The sequence below is a fragment of the Myxocyprinus asiaticus genome, chromosome 2, assembly GCF_019703515.2.
Source record: "Myxocyprinus asiaticus isolate MX2 ecotype Aquarium Trade chromosome 2, UBuf_Myxa_2, whole genome shotgun sequence".
Classification (NCBI taxonomy): domain Eukaryota; kingdom Metazoa; phylum Chordata; class Actinopteri; order Cypriniformes; family Catostomidae; genus Myxocyprinus; species Myxocyprinus asiaticus.
The window spans coordinates 32,265,506-32,287,265 of NC_059345.1; the positions used below are offsets into that span (position 1 = coordinate 32,265,506).

The 21,760-nt window shown below is 39.5% G+C and overlaps 2 protein-coding genes across 3 annotated transcripts in view; one reads left to right on the forward strand and one right to left on the reverse strand.

The window, feature by feature from the left end:
* The window catches only part of LOC127455842 (kinesin-like protein KIF18A), a 59,252-nt gene extending 39,678 nt beyond the window's left edge, over nt 1-19,574 (reverse strand). The window contains exons 1-6 of the mRNA XM_051723993.1: nt 19,438-19,574; nt 18,327-18,698; nt 17,412-17,569; nt 13,558-13,662; nt 13,315-13,425; nt 12,798-12,995 (exon numbers count right to left, since the gene is read on the reverse strand). Coding sequence (XP_051579953.1) covers nt 12,798-12,995; nt 13,315-13,425; nt 13,558-13,662; nt 17,412-17,569; nt 18,327-18,645 — 891 coding nt within the window. The 5' untranslated portion in view covers nt 18,646-18,698; nt 19,438-19,574. The remainder of the gene's footprint in view (nt 1-12,797; nt 12,996-13,314; nt 13,426-13,557; nt 13,663-17,411; nt 17,570-18,326; nt 18,699-19,437) is intronic.
* Nucleotides 19,575-19,961: 387 nt separating this feature from the next.
* Nucleotides 19,962-21,760, forward strand: part of LOC127455854 (12S rRNA N4-methylcytidine methyltransferase-like) — a 136,043-nt gene continuing 134,244 nt past the window's right edge. Inside the window, exons 1-2 of one of the 2 annotated variants that reach the window (XM_051724000.1) lie at nt 19,962-20,023; nt 20,547-20,823. In XM_051724000.1, the coding sequence (XP_051579960.1) occupies nt 20,554-20,823 (270 nt within the window). In that variant the 5' untranslated portion in view covers nt 19,962-20,023; nt 20,547-20,553. Of the gene's footprint in view, nt 20,161-20,546; nt 20,824-21,760 lie in introns of both variants that reach the window. The other variant, XM_051723997.1, reaches the window with a different exon arrangement.

Below are 21,760 nucleotides of genomic sequence, written 5' to 3' on the forward strand. Positions count from 1 at the left end.
TTTGGACATTGGTTCAGCAATTTCACACAGTAAACCGGACTTCAAATTCCTCAATGCCAACCCGCTGTTTACAAACACGCAAGCGGAGCCTTTTGTCTGGGCAGTACGGACACGGAAACGCAAAAGGAAAAGGGGAAACAGAGCCGGCGTTCTCAGAGTAAGACGCCGCGCAAATCGACCCCCGCTACCCACTATTCTACTGGCAAATGTTCAGTCTCTGGATAACAAGCTCTGCGAGTTGAAAGAGCGGATCTCTTTCCAACGAGAGACGAGGGACTGCTGCATTATCTGCCTTACGGAAACTTGGATGTCTGCAGAGATTCCAGACTCAGCCATTGAACCCGCGGGGTTCTCCGTGCACCGAGTGGACAGAGCGAAAGACCTCTCAGGTAAAAGCAGAGATGGTGGTGTATGTTTTATGATCAACAAATCCTGGTGTGATCAGAGGAACGTTCATTCTATCAAGTCTTTCTGCTCTCCTGATCTGGAATTTCTCATGCTTCTGTGTCGACAATTCTGGCTACCGAGGGAATTCACAGCGGTCATTATCACAGCTGTGTACGTCCCGCCACAAGCCGACACAGACCGGGCACTCAAGGATCTATATGGGATTATAAGTAAGCAGGAAACCGCGCACCCTGAGGCCGCGTTCATTGTGACCGGGGACTTTATTAAAGCCAGTTTCAAATCAGTCGCACCAAAATACCACCAGCACATTAGTTTCAACACACAAGGGGACCGGGTTTTGGACCACTGCTACTCTCCCTTCCGGGACGGCTACAAATCCCTCCCCCGCCCACCATTTGGCAAATCGGACCACTCTTCCATTCTGCTTCTGCCCGCTTACAGGCAGAAACTGAAACAGGAAGCACCCACCCTCAGAACAATCCAGTGCTGGTCGGACCAATCAGACTCTACGCTACAAGACTGTTTTGATCACACGGACTGGGAGATGTTCCGGTCCGCCTCTGATGATGACATCGAGCTTTACGCTGATAGCGTAATGTGTTTCATCAAAAAGTGCGTGGAGGACGTGGTTCCGACCAGAACAATACGGATCTATCCGAACCAGAAACCATGGATAAATAACGATGTTCGCGCGGCACTTAATGTGCGGACTTCCGCTTTTAATTCCGGGAATGCGGAGGAGCATAAACAACCCAGTTATGCCCTCCGAAAAAGAACATCAAAATGCCAGTACAGGAGCAAGATTGAAGGACAGTTTAACACCACCAATTCTAGAAGCATGTGGCAGGGAATTAACATCATCACGGACTTTAAAGGGAATAAAAACTCCACCATGAACACCGCTGCCTCTCTCCCGGATGAGCTAAATATTTCTTATGCTCGTTTTGATGGAAATAACACCGCCCTCGCGGAGAGAGCTCTCGCGGCTGAAGCTACAGAGGTTAGTTCACTCTCCGTCGCTGTAGCGGATGTAACCCGATCCTTCCGACGGGTGAATATCCGCAAAGCCGCGGGCCCAGACGGCATTCCGGGCCGCGTCATCAGAGCGTGCGCGAACCAGCTGGCTGGTGTTTTTACAGACATTTTCAACCTTTCCCTCTCTTTGTCTGTAGTCCCCACGTTTTAAAACATCCACCATTGTGCCTGTTCCTAAGCAATCAAAAATAACTTGCTTAAATGACTGGGTTCCTGTTGCTCTAACCCCCATCATCAGCAAATGCTTTGAGAGACTAATCAGAGATTACATCTGCTCTGTGCTGCCTCTCTCTCTTGACCCATTGCAGTTTGCTTACCGCAACAACCACTCCACTGATGATGCCATTGCATCTACACTACACACTGCTCTCTCCTACCTGGAAAAAAGAACACTTATGTGAGAATGCTGTTTGTAGACTACAGCTCAACACCATAGTGCCCTCCAAGCTAGATGAGAAACTCAGGGCTCTGGGCTTAAACAGCTCACTGTGCAGCTGGATCCTGGACTTCCTGTCAAGCAGATGCCAGGTGGTTAGAATAGGCAGCAACATCTCCTCATCACTAACCCTCAACACTGGAGCCCCAAAGGGCTGTGTTCTCAGCCCACTACTGTATTCCCTGTACACACATGACTGTGTGGCAACACATAGCTCCAATGCCATCATTAAGTTTGCTGATGACACGACAGTGGTAGGTCTGGTCACTGACAATGATGAAACAGCCTACAGAGAGGAGGTGCACATTCTGACACACTGGTGTCAGGAGCACAACCTCTCCCTCAACGTCAGTAAGACAAAGGAACTTGCGGTGGACTTCAGAAGAAAAGACAGAGAACACAGTCCCATCACCATCAATGGAGCACCAGTGGAGAGAGTCAGCAGCTTCAAGTTCCTGGGTGTCCACATCACTGAGGAACTCACATGGTCCATCCACACTGAAGTCGTTGTGAAGAAGGCTCATCAGCGCCTCTTCTTCCTGAGACAGCTGAGGAAGTTTGGAATGAACCGCCACATCCTCATACGTTTCTACACCTGCACTGTAGAGAGCATCCTGACTGGCTGCATCTCCGCCTGGTATGGCAATAGCACCGCCCACATCCGCAAAGCACTGCAAAGGGTGGTGCGAACTGCCAGGCACATCATCGGAGGTGAGCTTCCCTCCCTCCAGGAAATATATACAAGGCGGTATGTGAAAAAAGCTTGGAGGATCATCAGAGACTCCAGCCACCCGAGCCATGGGCTGTTCTCATTGCTACCATCAGGCAGGCGGTATCGCAGCATCAGGACCCGCACCAGCCGACTCCATGACAGCTTCTTCCCCCAAGCAATCAGACTTTTGAACTCTTGATCTCCCACGATCAAAATACATCAGCACTGCACTTTATTACCCTTACTCTTATATCTCACACCAGACTGTCATAAATTATAATATTATCATATTATATTCTCTCATAACAACTGACTATCAACTGACAGCCTGAATGTCAATACAGTACAATACTGTACATTCTTTATATACTACTATAAAAATAAAAATATGTAAAAAAGTGTATATATTGAATAATGTGTATCTATATAGTGCGTATTGTATACTGTACAGTGTACGTTATTATTTGTATACTGTTGTGTGTAAATCAGACATTTAAATTGTGCTGTGTTAATTTGATGTTATTGTAAATTGGTATATGTCTCATCACTGTCACAACTGCTATGTAGATCGGAACTGCACCCAAGAATTTCACACACCATTGAACTTGTGTATATGGCTGTGCGACAATAAAGTGATTTGATTTTTTTGATTTGAAGTGTAACAAAAAAAATCACTTGAAATCATGATCGTGTCTAGAGACCGCAATGCAAAAGGAACAGTCAAAAAGGAGTTACTATTTGGACTGTTCTCATCCAAAACAAATTCGATCACTTCAGAAAACATGGATTAAACCACTGGAGTCTTATGGATTTCCTATATGTGTCCTTTTTAAAGCTTGATAATTTGGTCAACATTCACTTGCACTGTATGAACAAACAGACATCATATCTACATTAAAATATCTTTGTGTGTTCCACACAAGAAAGAAAGTCATACGAGTTTTGAGACGACGGAAATGGGAAATCATTTTTGGGTGAACTATTCCTTTAAGGCCCTGGGTAGACACAGCAAGTGTTGTGTATATATATATATATACACACACACACACACACACACACACACACACACGTGCTCAAAAGATTGCATACCCTAGCAGAATTGGTAATATATGTAATATTTTTAAAGAAAACATCAGAGTCAGCAGGCAAAACACATTTCTTTTATTTCTTATGGGATTCATATTCAACTGTAGGTTATAACAGAATGGCACAATCATAAAACATGGCAACAAAGAAAAAAATGAAATGACCCCTGTTCAAAAGTCTGCATACCCATAGTTCTTAATATCGTGTATTGCCCCCTTTAGCATTAATGACAGCATGCAGTCTTTTGTAATAGTTGTCTATGAGGCCCCAAATTCTTGCAGATGGTATAGCTGCCCATTCGTCTTGGCAATATGCCTCCAGGTCATGCCAAGTCTTTGGTTGTCTTGCATGAACCGCACGTTTGAGATCTCCCCAGAGTGGCTTGATGATATTATGGTCAGGAGACTGTGATGGCCACTACAGAACCTTCACCTTTTTCTGCTGTAACCTCTGGAGGGTCAACTTGGCCTTGTGCTTAGGGTCATTGTCGTGCTGGAAAGTCCAAAAGCAACCCATGCGCAGCTTTCGTGTAGAAGAATGCAAATTGTCTGCCAGTATTTTGTGATAACATGTTGCATTCATCTTGCCATCAATTTTCACAAGATTCCCTGTGCCTTTAGAGCTCACACCCCCCCCAAAACATCAGTGAGCCACCACTATGCTTCACAGTGGGTATGATATTCTTTTCACTATAGGCCTTGTTGACCCCTCTCCAAACATAGCACTTATTGTTGTGACCATAAAGCTCTATTTTGGTCTCATCACTCCAAATTAAAGTGTGCCAGAAGCTGTGAGGTGTGTCAAGGTGATGTTGGGCATATTGTAACCGGGCTTTTTTGTGGCATTAGCACAGTAAAGGCTTCTTTCTGGCAACTCGACCATGCAGCTCATTTTTGTTCAAGTATCATCATATTGTGCTCCTTGAAACAACCACACCATCTTTTTCCAGAGCAGCCTGCATTTCTCCTGAGGTTATCTGTGGGTTTTTCTTTGTATCCCGAACAATTCTTCTGGCAGTTGTGGCTGAAATCTTTCTTGGTCTACCTGACCTTGGCTTGGTATCAAGAGATCCCCGAATTTTCCACTTCTTAATAAGTGATTGAACAGTACTGACTGGCATTTTCAAGGCTTTGGATATCTTTTTTTTATCTTAAATTAACCTTTAATTGCCATTTAAACCTGTGTGTGTCACTTGTGTATCTGTAACAAGGCCAAATATTCAAGGGTATGTAAACTTTTGATCAGGGCCATTTGGGTGATTTCTGTTATCATTATGATTTAAAAAGGAGCCAAACAACTACGTGATAATAAATGGCTTCATATGATCACAATCCTTAAATAACAGACAGTTTTTTTGCATGATCAGTCATATTTTCAAAATCAATGGCAAAATTTCACAATTTCTGCCAGGGTATGCAAACTTTTGAGCACAACTGTACACAACTGTACACACACCCCTTCAAAAGTTTAGGGTCACTTACTCTTTTTTTATTTGTCACATTTTAGAATAATTATAGTCATTACAACTATGGAATAATAGAAATGGAAATATGGTAATTATGTTGTGACTAAAAAAAAATCCAAAATAAATCAAAACAACGTTATATTTAAGCATCTTCAAAGTGGCCACACTTTTTCTACAAAATCTAGGCATGTACTCTTGGCATTTTCTCAACCAACTTCTTGAGGTATCACCCTGGGATGCTTTTTAAACAGTATTGAAGGAGTTCCCATTTATATGATGGGCACTTAGTGGCTGCTTTTTTTAATTATTCGGTCCAAGTCATCAATTTCAAAAACTTTTTAAATAAAATTTTAGTTTTGTAATTAAATAAATTAATATGTTTGCACAATTATATTTTTGTCTACAAAACTAATTTCAAACATTTAAGCATACGCCTTCAGATCAAAAGGTTTTTACGATCATGAGAAACATTTCAAGCAAATAACCCCAAACTTTTGAACAGTAGTGTATGTATATATGTATGTATATACAGTGGTGTGAAAAAGTGTTTGCCCCCTTCCTGATTTCTTATTTTTTTGCATGTTTGTCACACTTAAATGTTTCAGATCATCAAACAAGTTTAAATATTAGTCAAAGATAACACAAGTAAACACAAAATGCAGTTTTTAAATGAAGGTTGTTATTATTAAGGGAAAACAAAATCCAAATCTACATGGCCCTGTGTGAAAAAGTGTTTGCCCCCTAAACCTAATAACTGGTTGGGCCACCCTTAGCAGCAACAACTGCAATCAAGCGTTTGCGATAACTTGCAATGAGTCTTTTACAGCGCTGTGGAGGAATTTTGGCCCACTCATCTTTGCAGAATTGTTGTAATTCAGCCACATTGGAGGGTTTTCGAGCATGAACTGGCTTTTTAAGGTCATGCCACAGCATCTCAATAGGATTCAGGTCAGGACTTTGACTAGGCCACTCCAAAGTCTTCATTTTGTTTTTCTTCAGCCATTCAGAGGTGGACATGTTGGTGTGTTTTGGATCATTGTCCTGCTGCAGAACCCAAGTTCGCTTCAGCTTGAGGTCACAAACAGATGGCCGGACATTCTTCTTCAGGATTTTTGGTAGACAGCAGAATTCATGGTTCTATTTATCACAGCAAGTCTTCCAGGTCCTGAAGCAGCAAAACAGCCCCAGACCATCACACTACCACCACCATATTTTACTGTTGGTATGATGTTCTTTTTCTGAAATGTGGTGTTACTTTTACGCCAGATGTAATGGGACACACACCTTCCAGAAAGTTCAACTTTTGTCTCGTAAGTCCACAGAGTATTTTCCCAAAAGTCTTGGGGATCATCAAGATGTTTTCTGGCAAAAATGAGACGAGCCTTAATGTTCTTTTTGCTCAGCAGTGGTTTTCGTCTTGGAACTCTGCCATGCAGGCCATTTTTGCCCAGTCTCTTTCTTATGGTGGAGTCTTGAATACTGACCTTAACTAAGGCAAGTGAGGCCTGCAGTTCTTTGGATGTTGTTGTGGGGTCTTTTGTGACCTCTTGGATGAGTCGTCGCTGCACTCTTGGGGTAATTTTGGTCGGCTGGCCACTCCTGGGAAGGTTCACCACTGTTCCATGTTTTCGCCATTTGTGGATAATGGCTCTCACTGTGGTTCTCTGGAGTCCCAAAGCTTTAGAAATGGCTTTATAACCTTTTCCAGACTGATAGATCTCAATTACTTTCTTTCCCATTTGTTCCTGAATTTCTTTGGATCTCGGCATGATGTCTAGCTTTTGAAGATCTTTTGGTCTACTTCACTTTGTCAGGCAGGTCCTATTTAAGTGATTTCTTGATTGAAAACAGATGTGGCAGAATCAGGCCTGGGTGTGGCTAGAGAAATTGAACTCAGGTGTGATAAACCACAGTTAAGTTATGTTTTAACAGGTGGGGCAAAAACTTTTTCACACAGGGCCATGTAGGTTTGGATTTTGTTTTCCCTTAATAATAACAACCTTCATTTAAAAACTGCATTTTGTGTTTACTTGGGTTATCTTTGACTAATATTTAAACTTGTTTGATGATCTGAAACATTTAAGTGTGACAAACATGCAAAAAAATAAGAAATCAGGAAGGGGGCAAACACTTTTTCACACCACTGTATGTATGTATATATATATATATATATATATATATATATATATATATATATATATATATATATATGTATATATAATGTATGTATGTGGCGCGGTTACTCACCTCAATCCAAGTGGCAGTGGACAAGTCTCAGTTGCCTCCGCTTCTGAGATAGTCAGCCTGCGCATCATCACGTGGCTCGCTGTGCATGACACCGTGGAGAATCATAGCACGTGAAGGCTCATGCTATTCTCCGCGATCCACGCACAACTTACCATGCGCCCCATTGAGAGCAAGAACCACTAATCGTGACCATGAGGAGGTTACCCCATGTGACTCTACCCTCCCTAGCAACCGGGCCAATTTGGTTGCTTAGGAGACCTGGCTGGAGTCACTCAGCACACCCTGGATTCGAACTCGCGACTCCAGGGATGGTAGTCAGTGTCAATACTTGCTGAGCTACCCAGGCCCCCGTAGACTTTGTCAGTTCAAACTAGCCTGGCCATTCTCTGTTGACCTCTCTCATCAACAAGGCATTTCAGTCCACAGAACTGCCGCTCACAGGATGTTTTTTTGTCTTTGGCGCCATTCTTAGTAAATTCTAGAGACTGTTGTACATGAAAATCCCAGGAGATCAGCAGTTACAGAAATACTCAAACCAGCCCATCTGGCACCAACAATCATGCCACAGTCCAAATCACTGAGATCTTATTTTTTTCCCCAGTCTGATGGTTGATGTGAACATTAACTGTAGATCCTGACCCATATCTGCATGATTTTACGCACTGCGCTGCTGACACACGATTGGCTGGTTAGATAATTGCATGGATGATTGTTGGTGCCAGATGGGCTGGTTTGAGTATTTCTGAAACTGCTGATCTCCTGGGATTTTCACACACAACAGTCTCTAGAATTTACTCTGAATTAGTGATGGGTCGTTCATTTTGAACTAATCTTTTGTGTGACTCAGAAGAACGAGTAGTCTCAGAGAGTGATTCGTTCATTTTGTGTTGGCCGCGCACGTGCATTGCACAACCTCTATTCGTTTGTTACATGAAAACCGCATAGGCGCTGTAGAGGAAACAGAAATGTTTAGTTCACTTCGAGTCTTCTGGTCCGAGTCGTTCGTTCTTTTGTCACGTGTCAGCCGTAAACGCTATGTACATACGGCTGTCACGTGACAAAAGATTCCAGAGGTGAACTAATCATTTCTATTTCTCATAATTTGTCCTTGGCTGCATTATCAATTTTTCCTTATTGGGATTTGGCCATTGAAAATTTAACATTTTAATTTAATTCTGCTTAAATGAACGAAATGACTTGAATAAAGATTCGCTCATTTTGCTGAACGAGACTCAAAGATTCAAGTCAGTAAAATGATCCGATCTTCCCATCGCTACTCTGAATGGTGCCAAAAACAAAAAACATCCAGTGAGTGGCAGTTCTGTGGATGGAAACGCCTTGTTGATGAGAGAGGTCAACAAAGAATGGCCAGACTGGTTAGATCTGACAAAGTTTACAGTAACTCAGATAACCGCTCTGTACAACTGTGGCGAGAATAGCATCTCAGAATGCTATTCTGAGATGCGGGTTGACGCAGTTTTGGTGGCACAAGGGGTACCTACACAATATTAGGCAGGTTGTTTTAATGTTGTGGGTGATCAGTGTTTAAATATATACATACACACATACACACACACACACACACACACACACCTGCATATATGAATAATTTCCATATCCTCACTGTAGTGACACATCACACATCTCTCTAAACTACAATACCAGATACATGTTTGGACATGCCAACTCATTCTTTATTATTACTACTTAGTCCACATATTAGAATGATAGTAAAGTGCCAGGGATGTGGCATAAAGGGTGGAACACTTGCGGTCTTAAGACTTACATAAACTATTGGCAAAACTGGTTTGAATCAGGCCTGAGGCAGGGCCCAATCCAATCCCTCATCCATATAATTAAAAATAAAGAAAGATGTTAGGATCATAAAGTACATACTAAAAGCCCCGATATACTTCTGGAGAAGTTCTTATTCGTTCTTCGTTCAGGGGTAAAAAGAAGTTCTAAACAGCCGAGCAATGATATACTGTTCCCGAACATTTAGACACTCGCCACACCGCTGTGGGAGGTGTTTAAAGGTTATTCATTTAAATATGAGGACGCTACATGTAAAACTTAAACTATTGTGACATTCAAATGTGTTATCAATTACTTTGCCTCATTCAATGAGTAGAATTCACATGAGGTCAAAGTAAAAGAAGCTGTTTTAACCACTCGGAAATGGTTTAAGTAATATATATGTAGTAGATAATCTCTAATTTGTCTTGTTTACATTGTAAATTCATGACACAAAAGCGCTACCACGTGGCCATAATTTGCACAGATTACACTGTTATTGTAATTTACAGGATGATGACACTGATACTATTGCAAAAATGAGTGTATAAAAGTGTTAATGTCCAGAATAAAGATAAAAGAATGATGGGCAGATGTGTGAATGGCTTTCGCAGCAGATGTCACATGAGTGAATGGGCACTTGAGAGATTCTGAGTAGATTTGATTCCTTTTGTAGACTAAATAAACAAAACCAAAATCATATGACATGGTCTTGAAAAATATCTCTATGTGAACGATCGTACAGGTGTAGGTTTGTTTGTTTGTTTTTAATGCCATGCCAGCTTCTATGGCTATTTCCATGGCGAGAAATGTGTAAGGAATTCTATAAAAGGTTTTTTATCTATTTTTCCTAAAAACTACAAAATTGTGTTCGGTTTGACTTTGTTAAAAAAAAATTCCAGAGTGCTCACTGAATAAAAAAAAGTTTCTCACAGGGTTAAGACCAGTACAGTCTAATAAAACATGTTTCAGGGATAATGGATTCTGGCAGAAGGTACATGTTGGTGAATCTTCTCCTAATATTAAAAACTTGTGTCATCCTGGAGTGACCTATTCGACAGCAGGTGTAGACGATCTAGTCCCAGCGATTTGAAAAACAGAGAGGAACTTCTTTTGCCAACAATAGGGCTGATTTCATGGAGTTTGTTCATGGTGCATTGATCCCACTCAGTTTGCCATTTGTTTTTAATATATTAATTTATTATGGGTTTTAGGTCAGTGGGAGGTATTGGACACTTTTTGAAATCCACTGATAAGGCCTCTTTTGCAGCAGTATCTGCTTCCTTATTTCCTGGGATTCAGCAGAAGCAAATATTGAAATTTTGGGCCTCCAAATCCAGCGGTTTGCATAGAATCTTTACAAGCATTGGGAGATCATTTTTTAAAGATGACATTGCTTGAAGACATGATTTTGAATCTGAAATTATCAGAAAGTTTCTCTGTTGCATAGTCTTTATGAAGTCCAGCGCTAAGACGATAGTGTTTGCCTCTGCTATAAAAACTGAGCTGTGATTGGGGATGGATATTCCTTTTTTTTATGGTTGATCACAAATGCAGATGATACACGATCCTCAGATTTTGATCCATCTGTATATATAGGGATATGTGATGGAAATATTTCTCTAATGAAAAGGAGTTGTTGTTGAAAGTCATTTGGGTGGGTTTCAGATTTTTTGTTTCTTGTTAAGTCTAAGATTATTTTTGGTTTTTTTAAAGTTCCAGGGGGAAATTTTACTGAAGTGTGTCAAATGTGGTTTGATCTGTAGTCCAAAAGGATGGATATGTCTTGGTTTTTGTTAGTATAGGCTTGAAGAAAGGGTTGAGAAAACAGGATGGTAGGCTGGGTTTTCTTTGTTGGTCTTCAGCTTTGTTGTATACTGTAGGGCTAGTTTAAGGTGTCTGTTCTCCAGAGAAAGTTAATTTGCTTCTACATGCAAACTTTGAATTGCCGATGTCCTAAAGGCCCCTAAAGCCAGATGTATGCCTTGATGATGTACTGTTGTTCATGGATTTAAGACATTTATCTTCTAAAATCTTTATGTGAGGGATCAAATTCAGTTTACTGTCAAGAGTTACTCCAAGGAATGTGTTCACCATCCATGAATATCTCTGGGTCAAGATGGAGAGAGCATAGCTGGCAAAAATTTATACAAACAGTTTTAGTCTTTGAAAATGTAAAACCATTTGATACTGACCAGGACTGCATACTGTTAATTGTCAGCTGGATTTTCTGTTCAATGTTATTCATAGATTTGCTTCTGTAGCAAATACCGATGTCATCAACATAAAGACTGCAATGGATACCCGAACCAATGGCTTTTGCAATGCCGTTGATTTTGATACTAAAAAGGGTAACTGATAAAATGCTTCCTTGAGGTACTCCTAGCTCTTGTTTATGAGGGTCAGATAGGGTATTACCTACTCTGACTTTAAAATGTCTGTTTAATAGAAAATTAGCAATAAAAACGGGTAAGTGTCCTCTAAATCCAAGTTGATATAAATCCTTTAAAATACCGAACTTCCAAGTGGTGTCATAAGCTTTCTCCAAGTCAAAAAAGACAGCCACTGCATGTTCTTTTCTGATGAAAGCATCTCATACGTAGCTTTCAAGGCTGATTACAGGTGTAGGTAAATTTGCACCAGCTTGCTTATAATGCTACACGCTGGTGTGTCATCATTGACTGATTTTGACTGACTGAATAAGATAAACAAAATTAGTTGTTGGCCTCAAGGTAGGTGGAGCCTCTGGTCACACCTACCGATGACATGGACCAATGGCAGTAAGAAGATAAGAAAGGTAAAAAAGCAGCCGGTAAGAATTTTTCCTAAAAGTTCGCCCAGACGAGCTGTTACGAACCACCAAAACAAATGCAAAAACACCTTCTTTTGGGCCATATTTTGTTCTAAATGACGTCACACCCATTCGTTCTTCGATTTCGTATGAAGTATATCTGGGCCTTTAGGCACTTTCAGTCATGTAAGCAAAGGCTTCAAGATCAGTGGTTTCAAACTCTTTTTAGTTTCAGGGTTGCATTGGAGGGAAAAACTTTTTCCCACCTTTTGCAGGCCCATTTTATATTTGTTAAACCTTACAAGCACACAATCAAAACACACTCTCCTAGAGCTTAAAAATAGCAAAATTACCTTCATGCTGCTTTAATAACTATTATTGGTGTGAGAAAAAAAGAGAGCATATGGAATTTACTAGTTTCATTCTCAAAAGGCCCTTAGATTAAATACAAATATTAAATTGGTTAATAGGGATATTAATCAAACAAAAATATTGACAAGACCACTAACTGCTCTCGTCTAGATAACTTTATAGCTTTAATAAGCCATCTAAATGGAACATGAGCACAAAGTTTGGGTCTACACAGTACCTGCTAAAGATCAAACAGTTGTAAAGATAATGTTAAAAATAAATTCAGGCAAGTGCATCCAAACTTTTGACTGGTAGTGTACGTATTGCCTCAAATTGTAGCTTGAATTGGCAGAATCAAATTCACATAAAATATTTTCAAATTATAATATGAAATAATGAAACAGATCTGTTTTCAGTAAGGTCTGGGTAAACCCTCAGTCTGTTTTCATCTTCAGAAGAGGAATAGACCTACTTTGGGGTTGGCAAGTGTGTTGATAACATTCCCCAGAGCAAGGAGGGAGCGGTTGATGTTGGCCCCCTCTCGGAGACGAGCCCCCTTGGCATTGGTTGCACTGGCCCTTTCTGAGCCAGCCAGGTCGATTAAGCTCATCTTAGCCACACGAACATTTGGATTAAGACTGGCTGTCTTATCCTGCTGCCTCAAGTAGATCTGAAGAAAAAATATGGAGTGAGAATATTTAGATTTCTGCTTGACGTCTTAATAAGCCAGCTGACACTGGCTTGAACAGTGCAGTATTTCAATACCCCCACCTCCCCATTCACTCTAGTCAACAGCAACACCTTATGACCCCTCAGTACACTCAATATCAAACTAATAGGAATCATGCAAATAATAATAACACAAATAAAGTAAAAAATAAAATAAAATACTCGGAAACAGTACGAGGCCTTGCTGCATCAAAACAGTAACACAGAACCGGATGTGATAATTACAGAGCAAAGCAACAAGGTGGTGAGGAGCCCTTTACCTGGAATACTGCATGGGAGCGGGAAGACGTGGCGTTCATGTCAGTAGGGTGCTGCGTCCTGTTTTTGTTGCCATAATCAAGAGCTTCAAGGATGTGCTCTGCTGATTTGGGCTACAAAGTAATGAGACACACATATTGCATCAGAGAAAGCTAATCAATGAAAACTCTTAGTGGTCAACGGTGACATGAACCAGAAACCCAGAAAATGTACACGCAGAAATGCCATGTGCAGTCCCACTTTACCTGGTGCAGAGTGAGTCCTTGAACCACTACACCATTTGAACCATCCTCTCTCACTGCTAACGGACCAGAGTTAGTTATTAAATCCCGAATCTGCTCATTATAAACCTGTTCAGGAGAAAATGCAAAAATCCAGGTACTCAGAACACAAGTGGTTTGATCACGTACTGTTCCAGGTACAATAAACCAGACAAGATTTGGGCTCTACACAGAACTAGCACTTAATTAAATCATATTTATATATACAGTGCATTCAGAAAGTATTCAGACCCCTTCATTTTTTTCACTTTTTGTTATGTTGCAGCCTTATGCTAAAATGCTTTAAATTATATAAAAAAATTCACACATCAATACCCCATACCCCATAATGACAAAGCAAAAAACAGATTTTTTATAAATTTGCAAATTAAAAAGAAAAAACTGAAATATCACATTGACATTTTCTGCCATTCTTCTCTGCAGATCCTTTCAAGCTCTGTCATGTTGGATGGGAACCATCGGTGGACAGCCATTTTCAGATCTCTACAGAGATATCTGATTGGGTTCAAGTCCGGGCTCTGGCTGGGCCACTCAAGGACATTCACAGAGTTGTCCCTAAGCCACTCTTGTGTTGTCTTGGCTGTGTACTTAGGGTCATTGTCCTGTTGGGAGGTGAACCTTCGGCCCAGTCTGAGGTCCTGAGTGCTCTGGACCAGATTTTCATTAAGGATATTTCTGTATTTTGCTGCATTAAGCTTTCGTTCAACCCTGACCAGTCCCCGCTGCTGAAAAACACCCCCACACCATGATGCTACCACCACCATGTTTCCTCCAGACATGACGCTTGGAATTGAGGCCAAACAGTTCAATCTTTATTTCATCAGACCAGAGAATCTAGTTTCCCACCGTTTGAGAGTCCTTTAGGTGCATTTTCATGTGTCTTGCATTGAGGAAAGGCTTCGGTCTGGCCACTCTGCTATGAAGCCCAGATCGGTGGATCTTCTACAAGTTTCTTCCATCTCCACACATGATCTCTGGAGCTCAAACAGAGTGACCATTGGGTTCTTGGTCACCTCTCTTACCAAGGCCCTTCTCCCCGATTATTCAGTTTGGGCGGGGCGGCCTGCTCTACGAAGAGTCCTGGTTGTTCCAAATTTCTTCCATTTAAAAATTATGGAGGCCACTGTGCTCTTGGGAACCTTTAATGCAGCCATATTTTTCTTTTGTAGCCTTCCCCAGATCTGTGCATCGACACAATCCTGTCTCTGAGCTCTGCATGCAGTTCCTTTAAACTCAAGGCTTGGTTTTTGCTCTGATATGCATTTTCACCTGTGTGAAATTATCTCTAACAGCTGTTAGAGATAATTTCCCACAGGTGTCAATCCTTACTGCTCTTCTCTACACAGATGTCGCTCGGCCACACCCACATCACCACAGAGACCTTTTATAGACAGGTGTGTGCCTTTCCAAATCATGCCCAATCAACTGAATATGCCACAGGTGGACTCCAATTAAAGTGTAGAAACATCTCAAAGATGATCCAGAGAAATGGGATGGGAATGTGATAATTCAATTTTTTCTTTTTAATAAATTTGCTAAGTTATTAAAAGCACCAAAATATGGAGTATAGATTGATGTGAAAAAATAAAATAATTTAAAGCATTTTAGCATAAGGCTGCAACATAACAAAATGTGAAAAAACAAACAAACAAAAAAACCAGAGGGGTCTGAATACATTTTGAATACACTGTATCCATATTCTTTCAAATGGACCGGAAGAAAGTCAGTCTGTGGGTAATCCAGACACGGAACTTGGAAGATGGAACCATCTATTTTTTAAGAATTAAATAAAAAAATTAATTAAAGGTGAAGTGTTTACTTTGTTCCATTCATGCACCAATCATAATATCAAAAATTATGTTTTCAAAATGTTTTTTCTTGAACACTACCCCTATATGCTTTTGTTTAGAAAAACAGATAGCCCTACCCCAGACTCACACAATTGGTTGAGCCAATGTTGCTGCTATATTGGGCTGATAAGGATGCTAAAAAAAAAAAAAAAAAAAAAAAAAAACAGAACAATGTTTTGATAAAGACAGTGCTTACAAATTTCAGTTAATAAATTTACGAATGGATTACTTACAGTTGCCTTTGCATTTTAAGTTGAAGTGTGTAATTTGTGCACCACTTGCGCCACCAAATGGAATTGAAATAGAAACACTGTTTTCAAACAACATTCCGAATATGCCCCCATCTGCTGTTAATTGAACAAACAGATAGTTGCACCCGAAACTCACACCACTGGTCAAGGTGTTGTGTCGGGCTGGACAGGTCACTCAAAACAAACAGAGAATTTTTATAGTGCAACAATTTGAGAAAATTTGCCTACATACAGCTTGCTTACAGTTGTCTCTGCATATTAAGCTGGGATAAGAGAGACCGAAAAAGTAACACACCAGTTTTAAGCCAGGATATGAAAAGTATTTTAAAGGAGTAGTTTACTCAAAAATGAAAACTGTCATAATTGACTCAAGCTTCTCTCAATGCGCTCATGAAGACAACGGATGTAAAGATGTTCACCCAAAAAATAAAAATAAAATTGGGGGTTATTTCTCACCAAACTCATATGCCTTCAAAAGACTTCAGTTACATGACATTTTTGGGTCATTTTTTTAAAAGGGATAGTTCACCAAAAATGGATAATTCTCTTATCATTTGCTCACCCTCATGCCATCCCTGATGTGCATGACTTTCTTTCTTGCTGAACACAAACAAAGACTTTTTTAAAAGATTATCTTGGCTCTGTAGGTCCATATGCAATGCAAGTGAATGGTGACCAAAATTTTGAAGATCCAAAATAAAAATACAGCATAAAAGGGGGTCTCACACTGGACGCGTCTGGCGGATGACTTTGCGAATTCAAATTCTAAACAATTGTTTCTATGTATGTTCCTATGCTGCCGCTCCACATCTGTCGGTGCCGCCCACCTACGACTCCGGAGTGCCACGATGAGCAACTCGCCTATTTTCCCTTAAATTTTACCCAAATCATCATCAATGGACATACATTATTTACTCTAACCTTGGTTACTTTTGTGTCTACTGTCTGCCACCTGTACCGCATCGATGTGCCTTGTGTTTGATACCTGTGCCATTTTCTAGCCACGACGCGGAGCTTCTTGTCCGGTATGCTGCAGCCTTAAAAGTAATCAATAAGACTCCAGTGGTTAAATCTATATCTTTAAAAGCGATATAAGTGTGGGTGAGAAATGGAACAATATTTAAGTCCTTTTTACTATAAATTCTCCTTGTATGCAAAAACAAATGAAGAATATGAAAGTGAACGTGGAGATTTATAGTAAAAATGACTTAAATACTGATCCGTTTCTCACCCACACTTATCATATCGCTTCTGAAGATATGGATTTTTACCACTGGAGTTGTAAAGATTACTTTTATATGCTTTGTGGAGCTTCAAATTTTTGGTACCATTTCACTTGCATTGCACAGAGCTGAAATATTCTTCACAAAATCTTTGTGTTCAGCAGATGAAAGAAAGTCACACATCTGGGATGGCATGAGGGTTAGTAAATGATTAGAGAATTTTCATTTTTGGGTGAACTATCCCTTTAAGCTTTAAAGTGAGGCACCATCCACTTTTGTATTGTATTTTGTATAGTATTGAAAAGACAGACTGCAATATTCATCTGAACATCTCTTTTTGTGTTCCACATAAGAAAGAAATTCATACAGGGTTGGCTTGGAACGAATAAGGAAGAGTACACGATGACATTTTCATTTTTGAGTAAGCTATCACAAATCACTATTAATAAATACACAATGCCATTTTAAAGTCTGTGATAGTCTCAAAACCTCACCTCAAGATAAGAAAAAGCTATATTAAAAACTTTGTCCTCCTTGGCGAGGTCCATTCGAGCGAACAGTTCTTTCATAGTGAGATACATCACTCCAGGGGAATCACTAGTGCCCAACATTGTGTGTGTTTTTCCAGCTCCTGTAGCTCCATAGGCAAACACTGGCCAAATGCAAAGACATACATTCAAGAACATGAGCAGGTATACCTCCCATAACAACATCACCCCCAACCTAAACATAGTCAGAATTACTAAAAGTAATAAAACAGTGCCAAAGAATAAAACTGCATTTCACTCTATGTTTTCAATTTAAAGTTCCTGCTTAAATCTTGAGTTAAGAAGTGGAATAAGTACAAGAGAACTACTTGAACCATCAGCTGGGTATTGCTGTTTTGCCCTTGAGACAGGCTTAAAACCCATTATTTGCTCTGACTGCAAACATCTATAAAGAAATAACAACAACAGTATTTCTCCTTAAGCCCACGTACAACAAAAACATAATATATTAGGCAAGAGATAGCATGATAAAAGTCAATACAACAACCATGCAAAGCACGGTGGAATACAACACAAGTGAATGGCCATTTAGATTTTTGGAAATCCATTTATCTGATAAATTAAAAGGGTTGCTCTTATAAAAACAATATTATACTCAGAAAACAAAGCACCATTACAAAAACAAGGATTTGCTTATTTTTGACAATTCCAGGCGCTTTCAAGTACTGATATGCAACTTTGATGATAGCTCTGAATTCTGCATAAACTTCCAGCAATTAAAAGATTGTCAGCTCAACACTGCATACCTCTAACAATTTGGCTGTTGTGTATCACTTCATAAATCTTGATGCTATTGTCTGAATCAAAGCACATGGCACAGAAAGATCATTCAAATCAATGAAGACAAAAAGATTGCCTCACCAGTGCAGTTGTAGCCATTTAGCACACCATCCACTATTGCTTTAGTGGTGTTCTCAAAAACTTCCACCTGTGACGAGTCCTCCCTAAACACGCTGTCAAACACAAACTTGAGGTCTTTATTGGCTCTTTTTCGCACATCCCTGTTGCCGACCCTCTGCCCCCTGAAAAATGTCACTTCCTCATCTTTGGGATCAAAGATAAGCATGTGGTTGTCGACAACACTGACAACGTTTCTGTAATTTCCATCCTTTTCTCTGTCATTTAAAGGACGGACACGAACCACCACTTTTACGTGGCTGCATACCTCTCCATCTGACATTGTCCCGTTGTACAGCTTCACAATAAAATCTCTGCTTCACGATGTTTGTTTACCTGTGCAACAAAAAGAGAGTATAATTAACCAACAGAGTGAGGCCAAACAACGATCTAACACTTAGAAAAATAAAATATATTAAGTTAACTATAGGCCAACAAAACGCAGTGGAAATATCAGCACATTTTTATAGCACAGTAGTAATCTATTTTATTCTTTCTGAACAAAGTATGCATTCTTCTAATGATAACTAACAATAGTCATACTTCTATACTTTTCATTTGAAAGAGCATTATTTTTGCAGATTATCCCATGACACTCATTACCTTTGAGTCTCAAGAAATAAGTATTACATTCATGTAAAGACCCATTTGCAATACATCTATGCCATGGACAAGATAAATGTTGTATTCGTGTATTGCGATAGCTTGATAACATTATGGATAAATAAACCCAACCAGAAGTGTTAATAAAATTAACGTGGAGTTTCATACAACACTACAGTCAATAAGACTTAACTTAAACACTTTGAATTGCAAGGCCACGACTGAAACATGCATTCTGAATGGGCACATATTTATTTTAATTGCACCATAGCACAAGGCAAATTATATTCACTGCACATAGATTACATCGGACTACAAACTACAGTTTATATTTGATCATTACCTTAATACTTGCTAACTCTTACTAGCATTGATTAGTAGCATCTGCCAGTGCCGAGCTAAAGCATCTCTTTCAGTTTCACATCAATCATAAAATATTTGGTTAACGCTCTAAAAACTTTCATTAACCTACCATGTGATACAATATGTATCCAAGATGAATGATCTAACAACCGTAGTAAGATCAAATTTAACTTCAAACTTTCTGTTCGTCCTGATTGTAAGGAAAACCAAAACAACAAGCGCGAAGATTTCAAACGCAAGCTGCCGTTCAGTCCCCGCAGCTGATTGGACAAGCGCAGTCATACGTCAAGTGACGTCAGACCGCGAGCGCCCTGGAGATTTGTTTTACCATGGAAAGCCTCTTTATATTTAATTATATGATTATTTTGACGTAACATACTATGTCACAGGTTTACGTTTAAATGATTTAAGCGAATATTATAAGCCCAATTTGAATTTAACGACCAGAATGTAGGCTCACTGAATTTAAATAAATCGATAAAGTGCTGCATATGCATTTAGTCATATTCTACTTATGTAAATATTTTCTAAATTGCTAACTGATATTTTTAAGTGACAGATCCCGAACAATGATTGTCACTGTACAAACGGAACATTAAATCGTCATTTCGCGTTTCTTCCGGAAGCCATCAGGGCTGCGCTCATGAACAATCTTCGCTGCTACATGTTGTTGTGTTGTTTTATCTGTTTGCATTGTAGGTTTCTGCGTTGTATCTTTCAGACCTGACGTCTAAATAGAGCACCCACATTGAATTCGACATACTGTACAGTGTGCGAAGACACATGCTTTAAATATATCACGTGTTGACAGTGGACAGGACAACAAATAAATGTATAATATGTAGTCTTTTTTCTTTTATTTTTATTGATCCGCCCAATATATGCTTGCAGGATTATGTTAATGGATTTTAAATGGTTGGCATGACATTTGAAAAATAGACCATTTATAAAATAATCTCTGTCTCTCTCTCTCTCTCTCTCTGTCTGTCTAAAGTAAATCGTTTCTTGTATCAATTTTGCATGTTCATGCCATCTTTTTTATTTATTTAATATATTTAATGTATTATGAATTTTTTAAGTTCTCTTTAACCTTTGATGGTGGTTACATAGTAGTTGAAACAGATGCTATGTTTCAAAACATTGTGTCTCATGGGTTTAGAGCTTGTCATTATCATTCTTATTAAATGTCTCATATGTTTTGTACACTGTTCTGTGCAGGGTCCAGATGTCTCTATTTTATAGGCGTTTCATGGTTGCATCCTGCAAACCGACTTTATGGGTATGGAGAGATGTTGATCCTGACCAAAGCTCCAGAATGCTGAGCCAATGTTGGAGGAAGTTGTGGCCTTCAGAAAGAACCTATACTGGCTCAATTCCTTCAAGCCCTGATTCTGATCTCAGAAATGTGGAGATGTCAACTCAAAGTGAGAAAGACTTTCACACTCCTGTTATGGTGAAAGAGGTACTGCAGTGTTTGGACATTCAACCAGGACAGGTCAGTCCTTCAGCTTTCTTTTACTGAATTTAAATATTTAGAATGTTACACTGACCCTAGACTGTTCAGACGTAACGCCAATTTATAGGCCAACCCAAGGCTAATTCACCATGGGTTCCCTTTGGAATTTCATATGGGGTTTTTGTAATAGCTGTTTTGGATTTATGAGTACAATAAGGTCCTGTGTTAAAATATTGAATATATTTGTATATTTTGTTCTGTATCAAAAAGTACACAGTCATACCTCAAACATGAATTTTGAAGCCGCTATGTTTAAAAAAAAAAAAATGTAGCTAAAAACTGTTTTTTAAAAAAGTATGCAGCTAAAAATTTGCTACATAAGGACTAAAACGGTTGTCTGTTTTGTCAGGCACACACTCAGAAAGCAGTGGTAGTAGTAGTTTTTATTTAGGAACTTGTAAGCAACATATGATTAAAAAAAACACAGTGGCTTCAGAATTCCTGTTTGTGGTAAGACTGTGTAATCTATGTTGTAGAATAAAACGTGAAAGCTTCTTTAATTTTAATCAAAACAGCCATCACAGAAACCTATAGGAAATTTAGGAGGGAACCCATGGCTCAAAAATGCTAATTGTCTTTTAGGAATACAACCAGAATCAGCTCTATTACATGTATAAGTGTGTGTTCACACTTTTAGTTCGGTTCTCTTGGTCCTCTTGGTCCGGTCCAAAAAAGCAAATGATACATTTAGTCCTGGTTCGCTTAGCGTTCACACTGGCATTTTTAACACCGAACCTAAAGATACGAAACAAAAGGCATCAGGAAAAAATCACAACCTGATTGGACAGCTTTTATGAGGTATATTTTCGAATTCCTCCATTGCACACACAAACGAAGATATGCTGCAAGGACGTCTGACGGTGGTTCCGACACCTGTACCGAACTATAATGGGCAACATAGCTCCTATGTTGAGAA